Source organism: Python bivittatus, unplaced genomic scaffold (assembly GCF_059951505.1).
Source record: "Python bivittatus isolate LINGU-HERP-01145 unplaced genomic scaffold, Pbiv_v1 ctg000840_np1212, whole genome shotgun sequence".
NCBI classification, from domain to species: domain Eukaryota; kingdom Metazoa; phylum Chordata; class Lepidosauria; order Squamata; family Pythonidae; genus Python; species Python bivittatus.
In genome coordinates this window covers 13,609,432-13,636,254 of record NW_028277113.1, presented here as the reverse complement: position 1 = coordinate 13,636,254, position 26,823 = coordinate 13,609,432, and the positions used below count along the sequence as shown (strand labels likewise).

Sequence of the window (26,823 nt, the reverse complement as noted above, 5' to 3'; positions counted from 1 at the left end):
TTTAACAAAATGTTTAATAAAAGGAAGCATAGTCTTACAGAAAGTAAAACTAAATGTAGTGCGGTGAATCCTTTGGAATATATCAGGGTCGTGCAACTTCTTTAAAAGCAATTGAACTCAATCAGCCACCAGATCTCCTTTTTCCATTGTTTCAGTATATTATAATGGGTAGATTGAAATGGGTTCTCCTCGAACTTCTCAAGCCTAGGCTGATTTTCACTGTCTAGGCCAGTGTTTCTCAACCTTGGGAACTTTAAGATGTGTGGACTTCAACTCCCAGAATTCCCCAGCCAGCATGCTGGCTAGGGAATTCTGGGAGTTGAAATCTACACATCTTAAAGTTCCCAAGGTTGGGAAACACTGGCCTAGGCAATACCAGCTCAAAAAGCAACAAACAGCATCTTCTCAGCGATTCCTGATAAAAAAATCAGCACAAACAACTGTGTTACGGTTTTCATTGAAGAGCTGCGCAGATATATTAAATTCTCCCTGTAAGAAAAAGAAAAGAAGGGATATGTTCAGAAGGAATTAATTAGTTTATGGCAGCTACTGCTTCTCTTCCGGAACGTTACTGTGGCTGTTGCTTTGAGTTGGTCAAAATAACCCGTTATATGGCAATTGTCAAAAGCTATCCTGCCACTGAGGCTGGCATTGAAATAAACTGGGAAAAAAGACTTTCAAATGACTTGTGAGAGACCAATAAGATTAGATTTTCTTAGCTGGGTGAAAGTGCTTTTTTCATCTTGCTGTTGCTGCATAATCTCTTGAAGGCTCCAAGGTTGTTCTTGGAGTAAATTCACAGGCAAAAACAAGACTAAGTTATTGGCTTTAGCAAAGGGATGGATCTGTGGATGGGTGTCTGAAGATTCATCATTTGCATCCCCTGGGTTTCTGCACCTTATAAACCTTAAAATACCTATTGGTCGTTGGGGTAATAGATTTAATGACGGCTAGCAGATGGTTTCTGCACTTTTGCCTAGAAATTCTTGCTTCTTTCATTTCTACGTAACATTCTCCTCCTGAAGAGGCTGATATTCTCAGGGCTGTCACCACATGCAGTTTCTGCTTTTTTCTCTCCCTCCTTCTTGTATCATAATTTCCTAAATAAAGTTGATAATTCTATATATTTAATTTCACACAAGCACCTGTCTGCACAAGTCTTTCTACAAACAAAATTCTTCCTGTTTTATTTTTCATTGCATGCAATTTAAAGTTAACTGCCGTCCCTTATGAGGACAGGGAGTCTCCCAAATGCTGCTGAACTAAACTTCCCAGCTTCCCTTGCCACTGGGCATGTTAGTTGTCACTGCTGGGACTTGTTCAACGTCAACATAAGTTCTCCACAATTGCATTAGAGAGTTAAATCATTTGCTCATACGCTTTCAGTGATCTCCTAAATTAAGAGTATATGAAGAGCTCTGCTGATCAAACCAACTGTTTCTTTAGTCTGGCTTGTTCTTATTATGGCCATATTCTAATGTAAATTTCCAACCAGTCTTCCTTTTTCAAGCCAAGAATTCTACTTGTCATCAAGTGCTGTGCTTGGAGCTCTGCTTCAAACATGCCTAGACAAGAACTACAGTACATTTGATTTGGTTTCATTTACATTGAAACTTAATATTGTTAATGATTCTCCTCTGGTGTTTTAATCATTTTCTCCTTTTGTCACATTAGAAATTACAAGGTACTGTAGTAACAGTTATCTCTAGTTCTCAAATAATCCTGGGAGTCCAGGCTGTGTACTCTATCCTGCACAGTTGTCAAGCGACTATATCAATTTCTCCCAGGATATCATACGAGAATACATGATCCTTATGTATGACATTTTACTAGATAATATTGCAACAACCCCATTCTCTTACTTCTCCAGTACATTCATTTATAAATAATAGTAGCATTACTTATACCTATTAGATGTTTCACAAATAATGTTTTTCTTTCACAAAATTTTAGAAAGAATTAGGAAAAACTTACTTGTGGGATGCCTTCCATGTTCAGGGAGACAGGCCCTTCATAGTAAATATATTCTGCAAAACAAACATTTCCAGTGGTGAGCAAGAAAACTGGGTGAGGCAGAAACTATTTTACACAATGAACACATGCATAACCCCCATGATTAAAACATGCCACATGCACACACAGAAACACAGCTACTCTTTTGGATAGAAACCAAGAATAGATCTCTGCTCAGTAATTAACTTAAGTGCAAAGTTACTATTCTAACACAGACCTGGCACGCTGTCTTCAGCTCGCTACAATAATGAGCTGCTGAATTTTATAACCTGTACCTGCCTCTTTGTGAATGGTTTAAAGGTTAATAATATTATTTATTAACAAATAATGTTCTATTTACAGCAGTTTGTTTTTCAAGTCGCAGCCAATAGCCCACCTCTAACTGATTCCACTATAATTCCCTATGCCCAGGACTGAACTCTTCCTGGAAGGGGTTCAGATAATATATATTTAGGGTCCTCTGTAGCTGATGCCCTAATTCCATTAGCATACTGCAATGGCCAGAGCAGTAGCCTTACCAAGATGAGGTATATGGAGAAAAATATAATTAGGGAGAGGTCTGTATGCTGCCTTTAGCCCTTAAATGAAAAACTAACAAACATAAACATAGTAAATGTAGGTGACGAGAAGTAGAGTCATAAAAGGGCCACTGACAAAAAGTGGGGTTTGACAGAATATTCTGAGGTAACTTAAAGACTGCAAACATATATTGCTTTAAAAAAACAAATCAACCCTAAGCGGATTAGTTTTCTAAACAGATGAATGACAAAATGAGTCAGAATTTTTACATAATTTACCCTGTGCTTCCTTAATAGTGAGATAATATTGCATTGTTGTAACTGTTTCAACCAAGAGACTAATAATTTGCTATTCCCATTATCTTTGCCTTCTATGATTCAATGAATATTCTGTTAAGTGCATAGAGGGAATTAGGTTCTTGTTTAATAGTCATAAAGCTGTTTATAATTCTGGTGTAGGTCATGCTGCATATGTGTTCAGACCCCTCCCCCCCACAAATGCTCTTGTTTAACTTTTTGATTTTTAATTTTTCCATAAAGGAAGAATAATAGTACAACTATTCATGTATACTTTAAAGGCATCTGAAACAATCAAAAAATGGCAAAAAAATTCTTCAAACTGTTTTTCTATTTTATAAAAATTTGATTAAAAAACAGATCTTTTAATAATTATATATTTACAGGCCATCCAGAAAAATTGGGACAACTTTTTTTTGTAGTAATTTATATTGATACTGGATGATGATCAGATATAGCAATAGTATCTATACTACATTTATTAATCAATTCAACTAAAGGGTGAGATAACAGACATTGTTATCTAATTGTGAGTAACTCTAATGTGGAGTAACTAGTCTAATTGTGAGTAATTAATGTGGAGCTGAAAACAAAGCTCTAATGTGGAGCTGAAAACAAAGTATATTCTTTTTGCAGAGGATTTTGGAGTTGACAGATATATAAATAAAAACTCCAACATATTGCAGTACTTTCCATATATGAGAATTAGATTTAGTGTTACGATATAATTATGATCTAAAATCTTATTGAAATCTCCAGTCATAATTACCTGATTTACATCCGAAGTAAAAAAAAAAAAAAGATGTTCAAATATGGTGAAGTGCTGAAGTTATGACTTCAGATCTCTCCTGAATAAGTGGCAGTCTCCTTATTTTTTGATTGCTTTGTTGCTTGAAAATTTTCTCATCTAAAATACTGGCCAACACATGTTTATCATGTGTCCACAATTAAGAAGACAGAGAAAACAAAAATCTTCCTTGCTTGAAGGAATAGCGTACATCTTGCTGTGCAGGATGAAGCCAGCTAATAGATCGGGCAGAATTTAATCTGGACTAAGTGCTCTCCCCATGACATTATGGCTTTTAGAATTGGCTGAATTTATGTAGATAAAAACCTTAGCAGACAATTTGGATCATAAATGTTGGGACTTTTAAGATATTTGATGCCTTAGATTAGTGCTTCTCAACCTTGACAGCTTGAGGATGTGTGGACTTCAACTCTCAGAATTCTCCCAGGGTTCTGTCAGGTTTTGGCGGGAAGACTTTGGTGGGGCTTTGGTGAAGGGGCTGGATGGAGTCCCGGATGAGGGGTGGCCTCAGGCAAGGTTGAAAGTTAGTTTAGTTAAAATTGGATTTGGGTTTTTGTATTTAAACTGTGTGTTGTGTGAGTGGAAGCTTACTTTCTTTGGGTACCTTTAAGAAAGTTTATGTTTTGTTTCAGTCCTGACTGGTGGCCTTCTGTCATCAGCCTCAGCTTGGCTGAGCTCCTGACTCGTTTTGTTTCCCCTTGGTGTTTGGCCTTCAATCCTTCCTTGGTTCCTTTCCCCTTCAATCCTCTCCAGAGGACTGTGTGGAGGGAGAAACCAGTTTCTAGTGAAGCGGAGGAGGCAGCAACAAAGGGACCTAATTTCCCAGGTGCTGTTCACCCCCAGGCGCGGGTACCACAGAACTGAAGGACCTCAGAGGAGGGGCTGGGTCGACCCTGACAGCATCTTTTCCCCTCATTATAGTTATATTTTGTCAGTTTTCTACTTTTTCAAAATTTATGGTAGCTAACGTTTTTTTCTTTTTTCCCCTTGATCATGGAAATAATGTCTCTGTGCATGTTATAATTGATTTTCAGTCTAATGTGATATCTCTGTAAGTTTCATGTAAGTTACACGTGTCTCCAAGAGGAGGCAGATATTTACCAAACTGGGTACGATAAGACCTAAAGTTGCTTTTTTAAAATAAACTCATATTCTTCCCAAAGAGAAGGTTATTTTATCCAGGGGATGGGTTGTCTAGTATGTACTGATGGAGATTCAAAATCTGCTAGGTTTATAGTAATTCTGATGAATGAGTGCTCAAAATTTGTGGCAGAACAATAAATAATCCAGAAGGATTTTTAGAAATATTTGTGACTAAATATTTTAATAAACGTACTGCATTTATTAGTTTTTATGGTCCTAATAAAGATTTTCTATCTTCAACTGATTCATGTAATCCAATCAGATATGGCTTTATTTCATAATATGCTTCATTACAGTTTCCTTTCCTTTTGAAGATTCAGGGCTTCTGAGCCGTAAAATCGAGGCGTTCCCTATTTGAGAGACTCTCTCCAATCATAACTACCCATCCCATCAGGTCCAGCAGAAAGGGCATGTTGCAAGTCCCTTCCACAAAGGAATGTCATCTGATGGGGCCCAAGGGGAGAGCTTTTTCTCCTGTGGCACCCGCCCTCCGGAACATCATTCCTCCTGAAATCAGACTAGTCCTGACCTGACTGGTCTTCCAGAAGGACCTGAAGACATCACTCTGCCATCTGGCCTGGGGATCTGGTAGTGGTGGTGTGGAGCCTGCAAAAGGGCTGTATTGACTGTGTTTTCCTGCTGATTATATTTTCATGGTTTTAATCGTTATTTCTGTTTTACTGTTTTTGTGTTTATATTTTTTTGTTATTTTTGTATTTCTTTTGTTTTTTGTTTTTAACTTTGTAAGCCATCCAGAGTTACGTATGTGAGATGGGCAGCTATGTAAATTGAACAAACAAACAAACAATAAAAGAACTTGGCTTTCTACTTGTCTACATAAGGAACTGTTTGTGTGGGTTCTGCAATGGATTCCCTTTCTCTTATATTCTCTACAGGTTTTTATTAAGTACTTCATCAGAATGAGACAGCTGTCCAGGAGATTTGTAAGGACATGAGAATTTAAGTTTGTCATCAGTCTCATCTCCATAATTTACATGATTGCTTGCTTAGGTGGCATTTGGCTATTATTCTGTCTGATATCTTCGAGCCATATAAACTTTGTGTTAGCTGTTCCTCAAAGCACATCTTAGTGGATGGATTGTTGCATCAGCATGAAGCTTACAGCACTGTATTCATGATTATGATCCTGATGAAGATGTCAGCATGGGAGACTTAAGACACTTTTCAATCTGTTTGATTAGCTTATTGTGCTATACCTGATGTTTATTTCTCATTTGCTGCACTATCCATGTATTCATATATGTGAAACAGAATTATTAAGCAGAACAGGTGGTGATAATCAGCTGTTTGGGCCAGCAGTGGACTTCTAATTCCTAACCTAAATTCCTAAATCTGTTTCTAAAGCCTTCTTTGGGCTATAGCTACTTTTATCAGAGATAAGCATCTGAGTCCCCTGCCCCTACTTTTATTTTTACTCCTTTCCGTTGATTTGGGGCAAAAAATCAAGTAGCAGATATGACTCCAAGAGAATTAGCACACATTCTGTAGAAAAGGGAGCAGCACTTATCCAACTTTGGTTGATCTGGAAAAAGCTCAGTAGGGTCAGAATTGGTAGTATTTGAAAGGAACACCATCAAGAAAGCCCAAGAATAGGAAGCTGAAAAATATCCTGCAAGGCAGTAATGCAAATCAGTTCTACATCATTGCTAAGAAAATAACACAGATGCTATTTGACTCAAGGGAGATTCTATCTTTTTATTAACAAGCATTCCTCCCCAACTTTCTAAATATGAAAATAGACCAAAGCTTATACTTTCAGTGCCCTAACTTCTCTCAGATATTGCTTTCAGTTTATCAATGTTATCTTCTCTTTCTCTCTCGTTTTTTGTCCCTTTGAATCAGTTTTTGGCTCCTGGAGACTGCCTGGACAAGTCCCTGCAGTTTTCTTGGCAAGGTTCTTTGGAAGTGATTTGCCATTGCTACTTCCTCGGGCTGAGAGAGAGTGACTGGCCCAAGATCACCCAGGGGCTTTCTGCCTAAGGTGGGACTAGAACTCACAGTTTTCCAGTATCTAGCCTGGTACCTTAAACCACTACAACAAACTGGCTCTCTGTTTTCTGGTCCTGCTCTTTTTTCGGGTTAGTTAGCTCTAGAGATGAACTATTTGTTTTTCTGTTTACCACACTTTATGTTGTTGGTGCTAAAGAGATCAATAACCATCACTGCGATATAACTAGTAGGTGGGAGCTCATCCTGTATATACCATTCCACTTCCCCATCTGGTTGGGGTTCTTCTGCCTCAGTCAGCCAGCATTCTGTGATTCCTGCTCAACCATGATTGGGATGTTTTGGCTTTTTCCCTATTCTTAGGGCTTCCCCTCCCCGAAGATCTTTGGTAAACATGGGTTCCTCTGAGCTGACTGATACTTCTCTTTTGTGAATGGATGTTTCCATTCTCCTCACTGAATGCTGTTAGCGTAATAGGTTTTCAATCACCACAATATTGTCCAAATGTGACATTCCCTTGGATCATGACATAGAATGCTGTTTTGCTTACGGGTATTACATATTCCTTTCAGTTGCCTATGGTCAAACTAAGGAGCCACATGGAACTTTCATGCTCAAATCTTAAACAATAGTTATTATAACTAATATTTTTGCCTACAAGATTTGTCTGGAGAATATTTCTTTATATATGTGTCTATCTGAAATTTGTTACAAAACATTTTCATTTCACTTATTTATTTACAGAGCTTCCAGGCTATTTTTTGTTAGAAGTGATTCTGAATAAGATGGGATAAAAATGTAACAAAGACAATATAACCACCACATAACACAATCCATAAAATCACCTATATAAGATCCAGGAATAAAACACAATCAGCAAAATAGAAAAACAACTTCCAATAACCTGAGTGAAAAAAACAAGCATTCAGAAACCAGGACTGTTTCTAAATAGACTTCTGAAATGACAAAGCATTATAGCAGCCATTTATCTGGGAACGGTTTGAGCTTGTTGGACCTGAGGAAGTGGACAGGGTCCTTTGGGCTGTGAGCTCAGCCACCTGCTCTTTAGATCCATGCCCCTCCTGGTTTGTGAAAACAGCCCGGGGGGTATTGTGTGAGTGGGCTCTAGTGATGGTAAATGCATCTTTGAGTGAGGGGGTTGTTCCCTCACCTCTTAAGGAGGCTTTGGTTCACCCCCTCCTCAAGAGGCCATCGCTAGACCCCACTATGCTGGACAATTTTTGTCCAGTATCTAACCTCCCATTTTTGGGGGAAGGTGATTGAGAAGGTAGTTGTGCAAGAGCTTCAGAGGACTTTGGATGAAGCAGATTATCTGGATCCCTTTCAGATGGGATTCAGGCCTGGGTATGGGATGGAAACAGCATTGGTTGCGCTTTTGGATGATCTCTGGTGAGGCGGGATGGGGGTTGTGCATCCATCCTTGCCCTACTTGACCTCTCAGTGGCTTTCAATACCATCAACCATGGTATCCTTCTGGATCGGCTCAGAGGATTGGGGGTGGGCGGCACTGTGTTGTGTCAGTTCACCTCCTTCCTCCAGGGCTGATTCCAGTCGGTGGTGGTTGGGGAGGAGAGATCCTGCCGTCGGCCCTTGCTATGGGATATCACAGGGTTCAGTGCTCTCCCCCCTCCTATTTAACATCTACATAAGGCCGCTGGGTGAGCTCATCCATTGCCATGCTGATGATACCCAATTATACATCTATGCCCTTGGTGAATTAAATGATGCTGTGAAGGTCTTATCCCGGTGCCTGGAGGCTGTGAGGGTCTGGATGGGGAACAACAGGCTTCAACTTCAACCCAGAACCCTCGGCAAGATTGAGTGGCTGTGGGTTCTGGGGCCTTCTGATGCTAGAGTTATGCCATCTTTGGACTGAATGGGGTTGCACTGCCCCAGACAGACCCTGTACACAATCTAGGGGTCCTCCTGGACTCATGACTCCTGCTCAAAGAGCAGGTGGCAGTTGTGGCTAGGAGGGCCTTTGCACAGCTTCGTGTTGTGTGCCAGTTGCGCCCATTCCTTGATCAGAGGGACCTAATTACTGTCACTCATGCCCTGGTCATTCCTGTTTGGATTTCTGTAATGCACTCTACATGGCGCTGCCCTTGAAGAGTATCCAGAAGCTTCAGTTGGTGCAAAATGCAGTGGTGCAGGCAGTTATGTGTGCTCCTAGGGTGGTACATGTTATACCTCTGCTTCGTGAGCTGCACTGGTTGCCAGTTTGCTTCCGGGTCCAATTCAAGGTGCTGTTTTTGACCTTTAAAGCCCTTCATGGCATGGGGTCGGGTTACCCGAGGGACCATCTCTCCCCAGTTACATCTGCCCATCCCATCAGATCTGGCAGAGAAGGCATGCTGCAGATCCTGTCTGCTAGAGAATTACATTTGGCGGTTCCCAGGAGGTGGGCCTTCTCTGCTGTGGCACCCGCCTTGTGGAATCTTCTCCCCCCGGAGAGCTCCATTCCTCTTAACATTCTGTAAGTCCCTCAAGACCTGGTTATGTGAACAGGCCTGGGGCTCCCAGGGGACTGGGGAGATTTTACGATGGCTCCCTTATTAATTTCATCCTCTCCTATTTTGTGTGTTTTTACAGTTTTTTATGTCTGTTTTTATGTATTTATTTTTTAATTGTTGAACGCCCCCAGAGTCACCTTGTGTGAGAAGGGCGGCTATATAAATATGATGAATGAATGAATGAATGAATGAATGAATGAATGAATGAATGAATGAATATTACAGAATGGTAAGCACACCCTCCTGTGATAGGGGTAAGGGCATATCCTGGGGATAATGGAGCAATTTGTAATAGCTTGTTTGTGAGTCGAGGATCCAGTTTGGAGCTGCAACTGCCAAGATGCTTGTCTCAAAGAGCAGAGTTGTTGTTTTTTTTGTGGGAGTAATGACATTATTCAAGACCAAGAAAATGGGTAATCAGATCAAACACTTTAAGAACCACTACTATATATATAAATATATATAAAATTACCTCCTTTCTTCTTTCCACAGAATTGAAACTCTGGGTGATTTTGCTCACAAAGTTGTTTGGCGTAAATTGGTATAGTTTGTCCATTAAGAATAAGACTGATATCCACAGAGAGTTCATTGATGGTGTACCCTGTAGAATAGATGTAGTATGAATCTAATGAGAAAGTACACGGGAACAAGGCCTTGCCACTGTGCTAATGTACTTTTCAGAGAGAGAGAGAGAATGAGAGAGAATGCATGTGTGTGCAAAATGCTGTTTATGTAATATGCCTCACGTATTGTAAATTCCCAAATTTAAAGCAAGTTGTCATTCCCACTTATGCTCAATGTTCTGAGAAAAATATCTACATTGAATGTAGTGGGACTTTAGTTTTGAGCCAACAAGTACAAGATCCATCTTTAGTAAGTTTCATGCTTGGGACAGAATTACAGTCTGAGCTCAGACTGGCTTAAAAACTTATTTGATTCTTGCAAGCACAGAGTTGAACAAAACTGAAATTTGGTAAGTCGGGGGAAGAGTATGGCTGGATCTAAAAATTATGATTGGAAATCTGGCAGGTCTAAGGATGAGGTCACAGCCACAAATTTCTTTCTCCAAGCTTTTTAGTGCCTTGTTCATTTTTCTTATTTTCTGCTCTGAGCCTGTGACAATACATTAATCAGATCTTCACCAGAATTGGGTTAGGAAACTGAGAATCCAGTTCATGGATAGCAAAGAGGGAGGGTGGGAGAACTTTTCACCTGACGGGGAGCTGTTCATTATTATAATGCACCTTTATATTATTATACTGTAATTTGCAAACTTGGTCTGGTGAAGAAGTAGGATTCCCTCCAAGTGGCTATAACTCAGAACTGGAATTATCCAAAGACAGGGGCAGTCAGAGATATTTCTTTGGAATTACAGTTTAGGAGTACCATATCTGGACTCCAAAAATCCAGATGTAACTATTACATAGCACAAAGAGATACAGAAAACTCTAACACTTTGCTGAGGTGTAATTGTTGTCTGAATTTTTGCACCTCTTATAACAATAACCCTACCATAGCTTGAAACCTCTTCTGGGAACACTGTGTTTTAATTAGTTTCTTAAGTGTCTCAGAAGCAAATCATTACCATCTTTTATTTTCTGGTTTCGTGAGGTCAAGGTCATGATAATGAACATAAGAACATAAGCAGTACCCTGCTAGATCAGACTTCTAGGACTTCTGGCCCATCTAGTCTAGCAGTCTGTTCTCACAATGGCCAGCAACTGCACAAGGAAGCCTACTGATCTCCCAGTAGATGGCCTTCAGAGGCAGTCACACTGCCATCAAGACGAATAGCCATTGATCTCCATGACTTCTATGAACTGTTCCAACTCTTTTTTGAAGAAGCCAGCCAAGCTTGTAGCCAGTGCCACACTTCAGGGTAGCAAATTCCAAAGTTTGATTATGCGTTGTGTAAAAAAATATTATGTTTGTCCAGATCCTAACCACCCTATAAAACATGGCTTAACTAAACAAATTAGTAAAAATAGACATTAATTTCAGATTTTAATAGGCTGAATTGGGTGCAAACAGTGTTAGGAGGTAATGCACAACTGACCCTCTCTGTCCAACTGTATGTCTGCCAACAGCATCACAATTGAACAGATTTTTTCCTCCCCTAAAGATTGTTGTTATCTTACACTACAGGTGTACAACATCCATAGGCTCAGAGTTTGCATAATATGTTGAAGACTGAACTCCAAAAATAAGCAGGGCTGAGCTGCTTGGGGAGAGGGTTTCAGGTGTTTTAATGAATGAAATGGATTCCCTAAACTACTGTGAGTCTTAAGGCCTTCCTAAATTAAAGCTTGGGGGAATCACAAAAGAAATGTTGTTAGGTCATATCTGCAGTTGTGGTTTATACCAAGGGAGAACAATCTGTGATCTTCTAGATAGGTTGAGCTTTGAACCTCGTTATCCTACAACCTACCGCCCATGAGGTGCCACAGGGAATGTAGGAAAATATTCACTGCTGACATCAGTGTTGCTTCTGGAAACAGCTTTTGGCACAGTTTCCTATCAGAAATGTCCTTAATAATAAGTCATGTAACATTAATTCATCATAAGTCTGTTACTGAAACTTCAGCTAAGTAATCAGCAAGTGAGCAGGCATGTACTGTAATATATGGGGCAGTTATAACTTTATAAGAAGTACAAATCTAGCAGGGTGAGTACCAGTCTATGCCTTTCCAAAATTAAGCTCACTCAGCAAGGCAAATATCCCATGGTTTCTGCCTGGCCAGTGCTGGCTGGCAGAGTTGGTGTGCTCCAGATCCCTTTGATTAAACAATGCCATCTATTAGGGTCCAGGAAATGTGCATTCTCTATTGCAGTACTTGCCCTCTGGAATGAGATCCCCCCTGAGATCCATGTGGTTCCCACCTTGATCATGTTCCAGAAGGCCCTGAAGACCTGGCTATTCTCCCAGGCCTTGGGTTAGGGTAGATTGGGCCCCCTTGGTGGATGAGGTTTTTGTACATGTTTATATGGACCAACTGGATGCCATCTGTTTATTTGTATGGTATTGTGTTTTTATTCTGTTTTCTATTTGATTTTGTGACCTGCCCAGAATTGTTTTGGAGTTGGGCAGTACCTAAATCTAATAAATAATAAAATAAATAAATAAATAATTTGTAGCTGATAATTTTAATTTAGAACACAAGGCATTATCTTAACCATTGAAGGACTGCCCACTTGTACTGGAGCCCAGCACTACAGAGCAGGAAATTGTTACACTTACTTAAAATAGTTGCTATTCGGATGTTAATAACTATGCCTGGTACATAGGAACAACTGTCAACACCCAAAGCAAGATCTTGCAGAGGATCTGTGGAGAAAAATATAATACAAGTCACAAGTGATTGATTTTACAATAGTATAGATAACAGTTACAACAGTATAGATAATGGTATAGATAACAGTTGTTATCTATACAAGAGTATAGATAAGAAAACATTAGAAGGATTTTTCTTAAACTTGGTTTCTGCTTGATCATCCTCACAGTTCCTGTAGATGTGTTCTCTGTGGATCACTGTGCTTTCTGCCTGGGGAGATTCAACAGGGAAGGAAATTCAAAACCCTGTGGCCCCTGTCCTCTTGACACCATGACTCGATTAAGCAACCGAGCTTCCTGAGTAGAAGCAAGTGTGGAAGGCTAGACCTTTCTTTGCAGCTTTCTGCTCTGAAATGCCACTTCTGCAATGCCAGTGTTGAAATTTAAACAGGAAGCACCTTGCTTCTTCAGGATGTGATGAGGCCACCAAAGACACCCTCCAACCTTCCAACCTCTTCCTCAATTTTTTTTTGGCAGAGCCCCCAGTGATAGTTGACCCTCTCAGACTACCCTTTAAGAATCAACACCACAGAAAGAAAAAAAGATGTAAAGGTCAATCTCACAGATTGATATAGCAAAAATATAGCAGAAATTTCTTGTAGCAGAAATTTCTCTGACTCACTTATGCAGAATAGTATTATACCTATATATTTTGTAGCTTTTTTTCCTCTTACTGTATGGAGAAGAAGATACTATGTTTAATTTTAGCAGACATGTCCACGTAACACACAGTGACAAAGGGTGCTGTGGCATTCCCCTTTGCACATGGACAGTACTGTGCAGGTAATTTTGTAGCACCCAGAAGCCTTATTTTGTTTGAAATGAGTGGCTGTTACTGTGGCTACATGGCACATAGGGTGAACAAAGAGAAAGAGCCCTGAAATAGTCAGCAACAACACCAATGCTATATTTTACAACATGTTCATTAGATAGTTGAAAACAGCCCTAGCACATGTAACTTTTTGTGCCAGAAGCTTTCTTTATGCCTTGTGAGCAGATCTCACAAATAGATGTACTTGCTCTGTAAGAAACTATTTAAATAAAAGTTTATGCTTTGATGATCAAACCAAAGCCACAGGAAACAAGGAAGATATATATTGTAAGGAGACAGGAATAGTAACCCTTTGTGTTTCCCTCTCTATCTTTCAAAATCAGTTTTGTTTTTGTTTTATCATTATGTGGTAACTGAGCACTGTTTAATATATTTTGCTCCTTGAACGGCTTTGACAATTGTTTTGCAATCCCATCGTCACTGAGATATCCTAAGTAGGTTATGAAACCATTTTGTAACACCAAAGAAACTGCATCTTGACCTCTCTTTTCTGGGTTACCAGTTCCCCTTTTCGTCCTCAGCCTATTTCACATTAGAGTTATTTGACTTTGCATGAAAGCATTTCTCCTCTTTTTCTTTTCATGCAGGCAGATGGCACAGTATAGGAAAAGGTCTATAAAGGGTGCTTGTTTGCTACAGGTGCCACATGTCAGAGCATAGTTGCATTTGCTCAGCCTCTGCACTGGGTCTTCAAGTGTAAATTAGTTTTCTTCCTGCCACAGGAACAGATGTGCAGCAGTTGGTATTCTGTTGGTTGGTATATTTTCAGATAGAGAGAAAAAGGAGCGTGGCAAATTGGTGCATGTGTATTTTCAGTCTGTGCAATTGTTTTCTTTTCCTTCTAATGGTGATGCTGGTTTGGGTAATTTGAGTCTTGTGCAGGCAGCTGATGGCACACATGATTATGGCCTTAGCTTAGGGCAGCCAGTTGATATAATCATTCTGTCATCTTCTTAAAATAATAGATGTTGATGGTGGTGTACTTGGTCCTTTGATGTCTAACTTGTCTGCCATCCCTGTTTTACCAGTTATCTGATTAGCAGGTTGTTGGGGGTAAATGAATTGATAAAGGGAAAATGCTCTACACAGGCTATAAAACTCCTCTTTATTGCTTCACAAGTTCCAATAACCTTTGGTGCAGAATAAGCTGCGCAGGAAAATGCACAGATGGGGGAAAAGGTCCAGTTTACTGCTTAGAGAGTTACCATGTTCTATCCACTCATCCATCAATCCATCTGCAGAGTGAAAATGTACACATCCTGAATTCTCACAGTCAAAATGTTTATCTTCCTTTCCCAGGAGAAAATGATGCTGTACTTCAGCCTCTCATTTCCCCTCCACATTTGAGAAACAGACAGCCCTGTTGAATTTCCAGGTTTCTGTCTATCCACATTCTCCAATTCTGTTATTTTTTCCCCCAGAATCCAAATTAGACCTTTTTCTTCAGAACCACTTGCTTTACAAAATCTCCCACCTCATATATTGTTGTGTGTATTTTTTAAAAAACGTCCATTGGTGAATATTTCATTTGGTAATTCAATTCAAAGGCAATTTGATTGAATTTCTAAACTGAAGTAGATTTCTGAACAGAATTAGCAAGTTGATCTGAATCAAATCAGGTATTCTGATCCTAGATTCTGTCTCTAGAAACATTGTTTCCAAAGCAATTCAGATGTCTAAATCAAACTGTATTGATGTTCCTGTTTGAAATGGAAAGACTGAATTGAATTATATTGCAAATCCAAATCAAATCAAATTTATTTATTTGTTATATGTATATCCTGCCTTTCCTTTATGAGTTCAAGGCAGTGTACATAGCACTCCTTCCTCTAATTTTTCACCATAACAACCAGTGAGATTGGCTGAGCTAAAAGACTGTTTCAAAATCACCCTATGAACTTCCATGGCTGAAGCTAAACTTGAACCGGGAACTCTTTGGTGCCAGTCTGACACCTTGACCATTATACTATTCTCACTCTCATTTGTACATACAAGTTCTTTGCAAAGTACAATACTTTACCAGCCATGGTTGTGGCATTCAGTGCTGGTTCCTGATAACCCATCAAACATCTCTTCAACCATATTACCCAATCTCCATTTATGAAGACTGATCTTGGCAAAATTTATTTAGCCATGCAAATCACCAAGCTAATTAGTTAGGGATGGGACTCCCATAGATTACATAGCATCCTTATGGTCACTGAGGCCTTTTTGATTATATTACCAAAATTCTGCAAAATTGCTACAATTGAATTATCTTTAATGATTTACTTTCACAGTAGTAACGCCTTGGAGGTTTGTTTTTGCTATTTTCATGCTTTTAAATTTCACCCAGAAGCCCTATCCACTTTGACGTTATATCCCTGCCTTGATAATCCTCTCCTTAGCAATCCTCAATTGTAAAACTAGAGTTGTCAGTCTTTATGCATTAAGGAATTGCCCATTCTTCCTTTACATTCTGTCTTAGCCATTTACCTAAACAAGTAGGTTTTTCCAAGTGGTGGAAATCCTACACAATAGATATCTGATGCTTCTATGATAACAATGGGACAATAGGCCCCAACTACCATATTGGTATCACAAATGAAACATTTCATTTTCCCTTTCCCCATTCTCTCGTATTCCCATGCTATTCCTGGTTCAATACTTTTGGACAGTTAGTTGATAATTTTCTAACAAATTATTGTTTTAAATTATTTTTGTGAAAACAATCTCCAGTAGATTAATTGCATATGTTTCCAGACATTGATCTGGTTGAGTTCACATAGTTTGGGATGGGGGTGGGGATCCCATTACTCTGCAGAGTACATCAATACTTTTGGCCTTTCCCTATTTCACTCCTGGGAACAGTTAAATAATGGCAAGGCAGTGAATCATTTTAGCTCCTGTTTTTCCAAGTTCATGCTACAGTAGTAGAACAGAATTAAAAATGAACACTCAATAGACTAATTCTTAGCACTTCCATTGTGCTTTCTGCCTTCAAAGACTTAAATAAGATACCCTCTAATTAATACAGCCCTGGTGTAGAAATGATTATAGACTTCTTCTTTTTTTTAAATATCACAGCTAAAGTGTTTTCTCACCATTGTATGCCAGCTTAGGAAATATATTGCCTTCAACCAGTGTTCCCTAAATTTCTCATAGCAATCACACATATCCTGCGTTTTTAAAACTTAGAACTGGAAGCACATTTCATTTGTGCAAAACAAGAGTTACTTACAGCCCTATCATTGGACAGGGTGAAACAGTGGGATTAGCTGAAGCAGCTTATAGCCTGTTTTCCTCTACTGAATGATAGAACTGTGTAGGGTACAGTACTGACTGATCTAGGCCCCTTAAACTAGACTGCTTCCTTCTTAAACTTTTATGTCCCAGTGACCAGTTTATAACAGCAACTCTGAATACCAACAAGATGGAAAGAAAAAAAGAATAAAAAAGCCCACTTTTTCTGAGAAGACAGTATACAGTCAGGTCCAGAAATATTGGGACATCGACACAATTCTAACATCTTTGGCTCTATACACCACCACAATGGATTTGGAATGAAACAAACACAATGTGCGTTAACTGCAGACTGTCAGCTTTAATTTGAGGGTATGTACATCCAACTCAGGTGAACGGTGTAGGAATTACAACAGTTTGCATATGTGCCTCCCACTTGTTAAGGGACCAAAAGTAATGCGACAATTGGCTTCTCAGCTGTTCCATGGCCAGGTGTGTGATATCCCCTCAGTACCCCAATTACAATGTGCAGATAAAAGGCCCAGAGTTCATTTCAAGTGTGCTATTTGCATTTGAAATCTGTTGCTGTCAACTCTCAAGATGAGATCCAAAGAGCTGTCACTATCAGTGAAGCAAGCCATCATTAAGCTGAAGAAACAAAACAAACCCATCAGAGAGATAGCAAGAACATTAGGCATGGCCAAAACAACTGTTTGGAACATTCTCAAAAAAAAGGAACGCACCGGTGAGCTCAGCAACACCAAAAGACCCGGGAGACAACGGAAAACAAGTGTGGTGGATGACCAAAGAATTCGTTCCCTGGTGAAGAAAACACCCTTCACAACAGTTGGCCAGATCAAGAACACTCTCCAGGAGGTAGGTGTATGTGTGTCAAAGTCAACAATCAAAAGAAGACTTCACCAGAGTGAATACAGAGGGTTCACCACAAGATGTAAACCATTGGTGAGCCTCAAAAACAGGAAGCCCAGATTAGAGTTTGCCAAACAACATCTAAAAAAGCCTTCACAGTTCTGGAACAACATCCTATGGACAGATGAGACCAAGATCAACTTGTACCAGAGTGATGGGAAGAGAAGAGTATGGAGAAGGAAAGGAACTGCTCATGATCCTAAGCATACCACCTCATCAGTGAAGCATGGTGGTGGTAGTGTCATGGCGTGGGCATGTATGGCTGCCAGTGGAACTGGTTCTCTTGTATTTATTGATGATGTGACTGCTGACAAAAGCAGCAGGATGAATTCTGCAGTGTTTCGGGCAATATTATCTGCTCACATTCAGCCAAATGCTGCAGAACTCATTGGACGGCGCTTCACAGTACAGATGGACAATGACCCAAAGCATACTGCAAAAGCAACCAAAGAGTTTCTGAAGGGACAGAAGTGGAATGTTATGCAATGGCCAAGTCAATCACCTGACCTGAATCCCATTGAGCATGCATTTCACTTGCTGAAGACAAAACTGAAGGGAAAATGCCCCAAGAACAAGCAGGAACTGAAGACAGTTGCCGTAGAGGCCTGGCAGAGCATCACCAGGGATGAAACCCAGCGTCTGGTGATGTCTATGCGTTCCAGACTTCAGGCTATGATTGACTGCAATGGATTTGCAACCAAGTATTAAAAAGGGAAAGTTTGATGTATGATTATTATTCTGTCCCATTACTTTTGGTCCCTTAACAAGTGGGAGGCACATATGCAAACTGTTGTAATTCCTGCACTGTTCACCTGAGTTGGATGTACATACCCTCAAATTAAAGCTGACAGTCTGCAGTTAAAGCACATTGTGTTTGTTTCATTCCAAATCCATTGTGGTGGTGTATAGAGCCAAAGATGTTAGAATTGTGTCAATGTCCCAATATTTCTGGACCTGACTGTATATGCTTACAGGAAACCTGTTATTTTATTTATTAGTTACAGTAAACTATAAATCATAAAATTTCAACAATATTGTTGAAAATACTGCTGCAACTAAAAAACAAAAACAAAAACAAGTGGGGATTAAAACAGGGTTTGCCACAATAGCAAAGCATTTCTCTAAATCCAAACCAGAAAAAAAGATACTTAAATAACATGAAGCCTGCAAACCACAATGCAAAACTATTTTATTTTTTAATTAAATAAAATTAAATTAAATTGGCTTCTCAGCCCAAAACTCTCAGATACTGCTCCAATTCTGGATATCAATGAATGAATAAAATAAACTCTCCTGAGAACTTACTTCCTGGCAGCTTAGACTTCTGTTTCTGTTCTCCTCTCTTTGTGTCCCAACTTAAGAAGGCATCGTTTCTCATTCTGATTACTTCAACAACCACTGTTACTTGTGTACACTGTTCTTCACCCCAATAAAACCACTAAGCCCAATATCTACAATTGTTTGTAGGCAACTACCAAGTGTCTCTCTCTTCTTCTTCCTCTACTTCCTTTTGAGGAAGGAAGCATATTGAATCTGGAAGACCGTGCCACTTCAGGCATTGAGCTCAGTGAATTATTTTCTTAGCAGCAGCTGTGTCTGAGATGGTACAACATTTATAAAGTGTTTTCTTTGCAACAAGATCATCTTTATTTCAGTCCTGACTTCTCTGGTAAAAATGAAGAGGTAGCTATCAACCAGGGTAAACAATACTGCTGGGTTCAAGGACGCCTCTCTTTCTGAATCAGTATGCTGACTCCCCCTTCCAGTGTGACCTGTGACAAAAGGAGGGACCATATGGGCAAGAAGTTCACTCATGATGGCCCACCCTTTATTTAGCCACGGTTGCACCAGGCAACTGTGGTTCAATCATGTGACTGTTGCTGTCACTAAACAGATGTATCTATGAGCTACTGTACCAAATGCAAAAAAATCCTTTTTCATTTTTAGAGGCAGTTTAGTCAGTAAGGATGACATATAAGTATTACAAGGAAAGAAAGTAATCCCAACAGATGCTCCTAATAAAGACAAGTTGGGTCTCTGTGTGTTCTGTTTTGCAACTGAATCTTGATGATAGCCTTTAAATCTTGCATGAGAATTTAGCCACCTCTCTCACAGAAGTCTGCAGTGGGGTCTTGCGCTTACATTAAACCATGTCCTTCAGTTGCCTGTATGAATGCGAAGCTTCTGTGTCTGGTTTCAAAAGAAATAGGGCTACCATCCTACAGTCTTTGTCCACCTAGGGTGGCCAGGTATGCTGTCTCTGACAGCTCTTCAAATAAAGATCTATCTCCTCTAAAGTAGGACCCTCAGCCATTTAATCTGATGTCATCCTGTGTGTCAGTAGATATCTGTGGGCTTTGTAAGTTGTCATGTACTGGCACAGTCTGATTTGTGTCTCACATGATCTGTAAAACCATCTGGTGCCTAATCAGTCTTTATTGCTGACTCTTCTTAAAGAGGTATTTGGGAGCCATTTTCAAACCTTGAAGCTTATGGATATTATTCTTCTTGCTGCCATGATGTCGATTTCTGGAAATAGCACTGGGTTATGCTTCATGTTAAATGACAGAGTTGAATCTAAGCCCACAGCCTCTGGGAAAGACAATGTACTAGTTCCCTGGTTTGTGTTTTCTTGGTCAGTGTCACCATAGTTGATGAGCCTGGATTCTATGTTCCTCTGCATATATCAATTGTGGTTTGGTTTGTTTTTTTTAGAAAGATCTGTGACCTGATCTGCCAAAAGGAAGATGAACCTGAATTGAAGATGCTCCTCCCCAAAACAAGAGCAGAGAGAAAAACATGATAAACACAAGCAAAAGTTCTGAGCAATTATTCCCAGTAACTCTACCTTGTCAACGTAGGGTTGCCAACTCCAGTTTATACCAGTCCTGGAGATGTACCTTCCAGAAACCACACTTTTAAAAAGCACAGGCCCAGGACAAAAATGAACAAACTGGCTAATTGAATGAATAATTAGTGATTACAATTAATGATTACATATTAATTTTAATATGTAAAATATGATATCTCATTTGAAACATTAATTGATCCCTCTGTGCCTCAACCACACTCACACAGAGAAACATACAAATGAACTTTTTCATGCTCACTCCTGTCCCTCCAGGGGAAACAGCAAAAAGAAGAAAAACTATCAGGATGGAGATGGGAGAAGAGGAAGGAGGTTGTGGCACAGGGCAGACAGGAGAGGAGAGGAGAGGAGAGGAGAGGAGAGGAGAGGAGAGGAGAGGAAAGGAAAGGAAAGGAAAGGAAAGGAAAGGAAAGGAAAGGAAAGGAAAGGAAAGGAAAGGAAAGGAAAGGAAAGGAAAGGAAGAACAAAATGGGTAGAAGGGAGGCAAGGGGGAGAGGTAAGGAAACAGGGAAAGAAAGAAAAAAGAAAGGAGCCTGTTTAAATATTACAAAAAGGGGTGAAATCCTCTAGGCAAATAGCTCTTCCAAAGCAAGGACTAACATTCAGGCTAGTTTTCAAAGGCATCCATCCTGCCATTATTTGTACATCTTGACAACTTCCTCAATTTAGAGGTAATCACTTAAGAGAAAGAACTTTGTGATAAATCTCCTTCTGATAAAGATTTATTTATTCCATTTATATAGCCACTCATCTCACATACATGACTCTAGGCCTAGACTCTGAGCACTGGCCTAGTACAGTGAGGACAGAGGGGAATGTGGACTGGGAATGTGAGTTCAACTCTCTTTCAGCCATAATGTTCCCCAGTCATTATGGGGAAAACATAGCAGCTCTGGCAGCTCCAAGCCTCCCCATTTTTAAAAAGAAAATCAGATTCAGAAATTAGATGATTTTTAGATAGTGAGCTTAACTGTCTTATGGAGTGGTATAAACTAGCTGCCTGTCTCCTATCGGGGGGGGGAGGGAAGATACCTCTCTGAACACAAAATGGTCAAGGAATTACATAAATCTAATCAATGTTAATTTTTATGTATAAGTACACCAGAAATAATTACTCTGATTTATATAGTCATAGGTATATATATTTAGAAATCATAAATGACTATGTATGTATGTATGTATGTATGTATGTATGTGTTTGTGTGTCTGTGATTTAGACAGAAATATAATGCATCTCTCCATAGTGGGGAAGGTGATTTGTACTGGGTGCCTGCTGTTCATGTATCCACTGTTGATGGACCACTTCAAGCCAACTCCTCTCCATTGTAATGGTTCTGGATCTTTTCTAGGCTCCAGAACTGATAATGAAGGTGGATGGGCAAAAGAGATTTAGAGAAGAACAACAATGGACAAAAAGGCACTGAGACAAGCTATACAAGCTCATGAAAGCTCAAGGCATTTCAATCAAGACAAAAGTTAGAATGGTTGACTCAATGGTATTCCCCGTTATGATGCATGGGTGTAAGGCATGGAGAGGAAGAAGATTGACTCCTTTGACCTGTGGTGCTGGAGAAGGCTATTTTGTATTCCTTGGATAGCCAAGGGAATCAACCATTCAGTACTAGAGGAAAGCAAGCCAGAATGCTAAGTGGAAATGAGGAACATGAAACAAAAACTATCATACTTCAGGCACATCGCAAGAGTTGATGCAACTACAGACAGAAGGAGAAGATGCTGACAGATGCATGATGCGGATGGACAGAGTACTGGAAGCCATCGAAATGCACCTGCAAGAATTGCATAATGTGGTGAGAGACAGGACAGCTTGGAGAGCTGTTATCCGCAGAGGCACCAGAAGTCAGCTATGACACAATAGTACATAACAACACCAATCTCTAAAGTGGTCTGAACAGCCCTTCATATTCAACACACCTCCAAACAGAGGATTGTTTTCTGACAGTCCTTCAAAGAGAAGGATATTCTCTATAAAGAATGTGTGGTTACCATAGTAGTCCCTTTTAATGGTTATTACTTTCATTATAATTCCAAAATATGGGAAACCTGCTTTGCTGCATTAGAAGCCCTCCTGCTCATTCTGCTAAGTGGGACTCTGGATTTCTACCCTAGAGTCTTACCTTGAGAACACTAGTGATGAAGCAGATTCTCTTTGTGAGCTGAAATATGGGTCATGGGCTGGGGTAAATACCATTTCACACAGATTTCTCATGTTGCTTTTTCTGCAACAGAGTACCAAATGCAAGACTTACTATCCATATGGAGAAAAATAAGTGCTGCTGGTGGTGTATCCTGCCTCTCTTTCCACTGATATTTTTGCTCTGAATGTGATTCTCCTGAAATCACTTGTCTTCAGAAGTATAGGACTTATTTTTTTATATATCTCCTTAATTCAGGAATGAGCAATCTATGACCTTTTTGTAGCACCTGTGATGATGATTGCTGAAGCCCCAATTTCCCACTATTTTGAGACAACATAATAGATGCCCTCCCACTAGTCACTTACAGTGTCTTCTATAACCAGCCAACCATTATTGTGCCAAAATAACATAACAGGGACAGACAAGCTTTATATCTCCTCAATGATTAACTGGATGAATCTGAAAAATGTTATAAGTGACTGGGTGGAAATGGCCTGAGGCATGAAAATTGCAGTATAAGCTCTAAAATTTGCACATCCCACTTGAAAAACCAATTTCTCAACAAACCCAACTCCTTTCACATGACTGACGTGTGGCCATATCTATTCTGCAGCTGTCAACCCCCTTCTAATTGTTAAATGTGGCCCTTGGTCACCAAAAAGTCATCCAGACTTGCCTTAGCAGAGGCCTGATCAGCAACAAATTTTCCTGGAAGATCATTTTGAAATAGGTATGAAATACCATGCTAATGGTTTGCCTTCTGTCACTTCTAACCACCTTCTGCTGCTTCTCCCCAGAACTGCTGGGATTACAGTGACTGGGCCAGGTGGGAATTTGGGGAGTTGCGATTCTAATACATTTGGAGATTGGGGAAGACCAGCTTCTAGCTTTTTTTTAAAAGTGATTTATTAGCAAGCTGTCTTGACTGTCACTTTGTGGCAGGTGGACCTGTCCCTGTTCTGACCAGCCTTTGGTGAATTAGCTGAGTGAAGTTTTGAAATGGTTTAATTTTTGGCTTTTAATTAAAAAAAACCCCAAACACTTCTTATTGTGTTTTAAAATGGAGTATTTTTTGCATTTTATTTTTATTAGTGCTAGTCACCTTGACTAACACTGTTTGGTTGAAAGGTCAAATATAAACTCAGTATGCAAACAGAGAGCCAGTAAGTTTCTGATAATGCCCACTGATTAAAAAATAAAACAAATGACATCAAATAGTAAATTGAAGGATACTTTAAAGTCAGTTTGTGCATTTTATGTATGTAGTACCCAATCTGTAAAGTTTAAAAAATACTTTAAAAAAACCCTAGTCCACTGCAATGTTTACATATAAGGAACACTGAGTCCCCAAGTTAAATCTATTATATTGGACAAATGCCCAACTCTCTGAAGACAGCCTCTGGCTAGCTAACACTTTTCAAAAACATGTACAGCTTGAGCTTAACCATGTTTACTCAGAAATAATCCCATGAATTTCAGTGAGACTTGTTTCCAAGTCAATGAACATAAGATTGCATTTGCTTGAATTAGATGACATTTCAGCTAAAGACAAAATTGTTGATATATAGAAGCCTGATTTCCTGTTCTCTCCTTTCTCTAGGGCATCTGGAGGAGGGAATAATACAAAAAGAATAGCTGTTAACAGCTGTAGTTGTCACTATTACTTGTAAATGAGCCAAGGGCTTGTGCATAGACCCACTGTGTGAACAGAATGAGTTTGCTGTGGGGGAAAAAAAAACATTAATATGCCTATATCTGTTACTGCTGTTATCTGTTCTTTCTTAGTAATATAGTGGCCTGCATGAGATCAAGGTTTGATTCCTTGATGAGAAATGGCTCTTATTCTGAGTTGGGGCCACAGCTTAGCGATGGAACAGCTGGGCTTCATGTAGAACGTCAATCCCTGAGGTCTCTCAAAAATGGATTGCAGGTACATATTACCTTGGAAAGATACAGCCAGATGGAGTAGACAGCATTAAACTAAAATGAACTTATAGTTTGACTCATAAAAAGCAGCCTTCTCTATTTTGCCTCCTGAACAGTCCTGTGACTATTCCTTTCTACTACAGGAGATCCACTTATAATCATTGAAAGCTGACTTTGTCTCCTAGGAATTGATTCATTCCAAATATTTATTTACTCCTTGCGTCCCTCACTGTTTTTTCATTTTTGTTTTAATTTCCGTGGAGGTGTAAAGCTGTGCCTGAGCTTCAGGGAAGGAGGAAAACTCACAGAGGGCAGCTTTTGTGTTTGGATGAATTTGAAAAAACAAACACTTGGGGCTTCATCTGCCACTGATCACTTTTCATATCACGTGCTTCATATGAATGAGATGTCTGTGAAGCTCATTCCCTTTATCCCCCTCGCATCAGTGCAGCAGCTGAGGCACAGGGCCAGTCAAGCTGTAAAGCTGAAAAGGAGCACTGCCAAGCACATTCATTTTCATCCATTTCAGAGGTGCTTGCTCCTTTTCTCTGCCAGCAGATTGGAAGAACCAACTGTCTATGGGAAGGACTGCCGATCTAAGAATCCCACTGCATGGGGGAACCCAGTGACCACTTTTGGCAACATGGTTCCTTCCTGAGTAGCACATTAAACCTGAGTTAGGCTGAGTGAGAAGGGAAGGGAGAGAAAAGATCAGATTTGCACCACTTGGGGAAATGTCTCCAGTGCCTTGTTTATTACATAGGTAGGGACAGAAGAAGATGGGGGAGGAGACAGAGAAATCAGGATTCTTACCATTCCAAGCTATTTGGGGTGGATGTTGGTTAGCGTAGGATGAATCTGTGTTAGACCTCCATTCACTAGATCAGAGTTTATTTTCTTTATTAAAAATGGACATGCTTCAAGCATTGCTTGAAATGTTAGACTGGGAGAAGATATGATGAAGTTAAACTGAGCAGGTTTCTAATATAGTATTTATTCTCTGTTACCATTATATATAATCATGTCATTAATATTTTTATAGTCCAGTGGAAATTGAATGTGCTGAAAAAGAACTGCCCCAATCCAGTGATCTTTGTCTTCATCAAGTGATATGTCTTGGTTCAGATGTTCTGAAACATGCTGGAATTCACATAATGTTCTCTCTCTCATTTCAGTGGAGGGAGAAAAGTGCTATACATAACTATTTGTGTATGTCAGCCTTTCCTAAGCTAGTGTCCTCCAGACTGCAAACTCCATCCTCTTCAGCAGGCTTGGTTATGATGTGGGTGATGGAAGTTGTAATCAAACAGATCTGGAGGCTTGTGGAAGGCTGGTGAACAATGATTGGTTTCTGAATGACATGGAAGAAATGAATATACATATACAAATGCCAGATACACATGTCTGGACTGGAGCAAGAGACACAAAACATTTTGCAGAGGACCTGAAATATCAAATACATTTCACAAACAATCTACTGCACAATCTACCGCACTACGCTGCTAGTACAAAAACAAGGTCATAATAAGAAGTTAAACAGAACTATGAGGTCTCACCACAGCTTCTGTACTTTACTTCCAAATTATTGTTCTTGCAGATTGTGTGTGTAGGCCATCTGGTGATGCTGGCAGCGGTATAAATCAGCAAAAGGAGGACAGGAACAACCTTGAACGCTTTCATGGTCTCTGTGGAGGAGTATCTATGTAATGATGCCTTTCTTGTCACCAGGGTTTGAAAGTTAGCCTGTCTACTTCCTCCTTCTGATAAATGCAGAAATGCCACACTACTTATTTTCTGCACTCAGTTCCATACTTCTTTCTGCTAATAATGAAGAATCCAAAGATGGGCCTCTCATTATGCTTCAAGTCTATGTTAAGATAGAAAGATGCTGGTTCTTTGCTTTCCAAGGATTGGACACACCAGAGCATAGCAAAATGCTTTATTATAGCATACAACTTCCCCCACCACAGACTATTGCTCTCCACTCATCTAGGACTTGCAGGGTGATGTTGCCATGTAAATATGTCTTTAATACTTAGTCCTTTAATACCTAGCTCAAACAAAAGTCTCTAAGTCTGTAAAGTAGCATACAACCTTTGCCTTTTTCCTAACATTCTTACTCTAGTGGGGATGAGGTGCTGCTTCAGTGTGATTGTTTTAGTTACTACTGAGCTCCCAGCAAAGCTCCAAGCTCCAGGCAGGACTCCCATCAAGATATGCTGCTCACCATAGCTTGTGGTCCTAGCAGTTGTATTACAGGTAGTCCTCACTTAATA

The 26,823-nt window shown here is 39.7% G+C and overlaps 1 protein-coding gene across 1 annotated transcript; it reads right to left on the bottom strand.

Annotated features, from left to right (window-relative positions):
* Nucleotides 1-26,283, bottom strand: LY86 (lymphocyte antigen 86). Its single transcript, XM_007434109.3, has 5 exons — nucleotides 26,104-26,283; nucleotides 12,520-12,606; nucleotides 9,754-9,882; nucleotides 1,975-2,027; nucleotides 1-489 (listed from the first exon to the last, which is right to left on the bottom strand). The coding sequence occupies exons 1-5, from the start codon at nucleotides 26,225-26,227 to the stop codon at nucleotides 406-408; spliced, it is 477 nt and encodes a 158-aa protein (XP_007434171.1). The 5' UTR covers nucleotides 26,228-26,283; the 3' UTR covers nucleotides 1-405.
* Nucleotides 26,284-26,823: the final 540 nt, after the last annotated feature.

Excerpts from the sequence above, each read along its gene's own strand:
- LY86 (XM_007434109.3), bottom strand. The coding sequence starts at position 26,227 with ATGAAAGCGTTCAAGGTTGTTCCTGTCCTCCTTTTGCTGATTTATACC. Across the intron at positions 12,607-26,103 it reads AGTAAAGTACAGAAGCTGTG|ATCCTCTGCAAGATCTTGCT; the intron begins GTGAGACCTCAT and ends TTTTCTCCACAG. Across the intron at positions 490-1,974 it reads ACATGGAAGGCATCCCACAA|GGAGAATTTAATATATCTGC; the intron begins GTAAGTTTTTCC and ends TTTTTCTTACAG.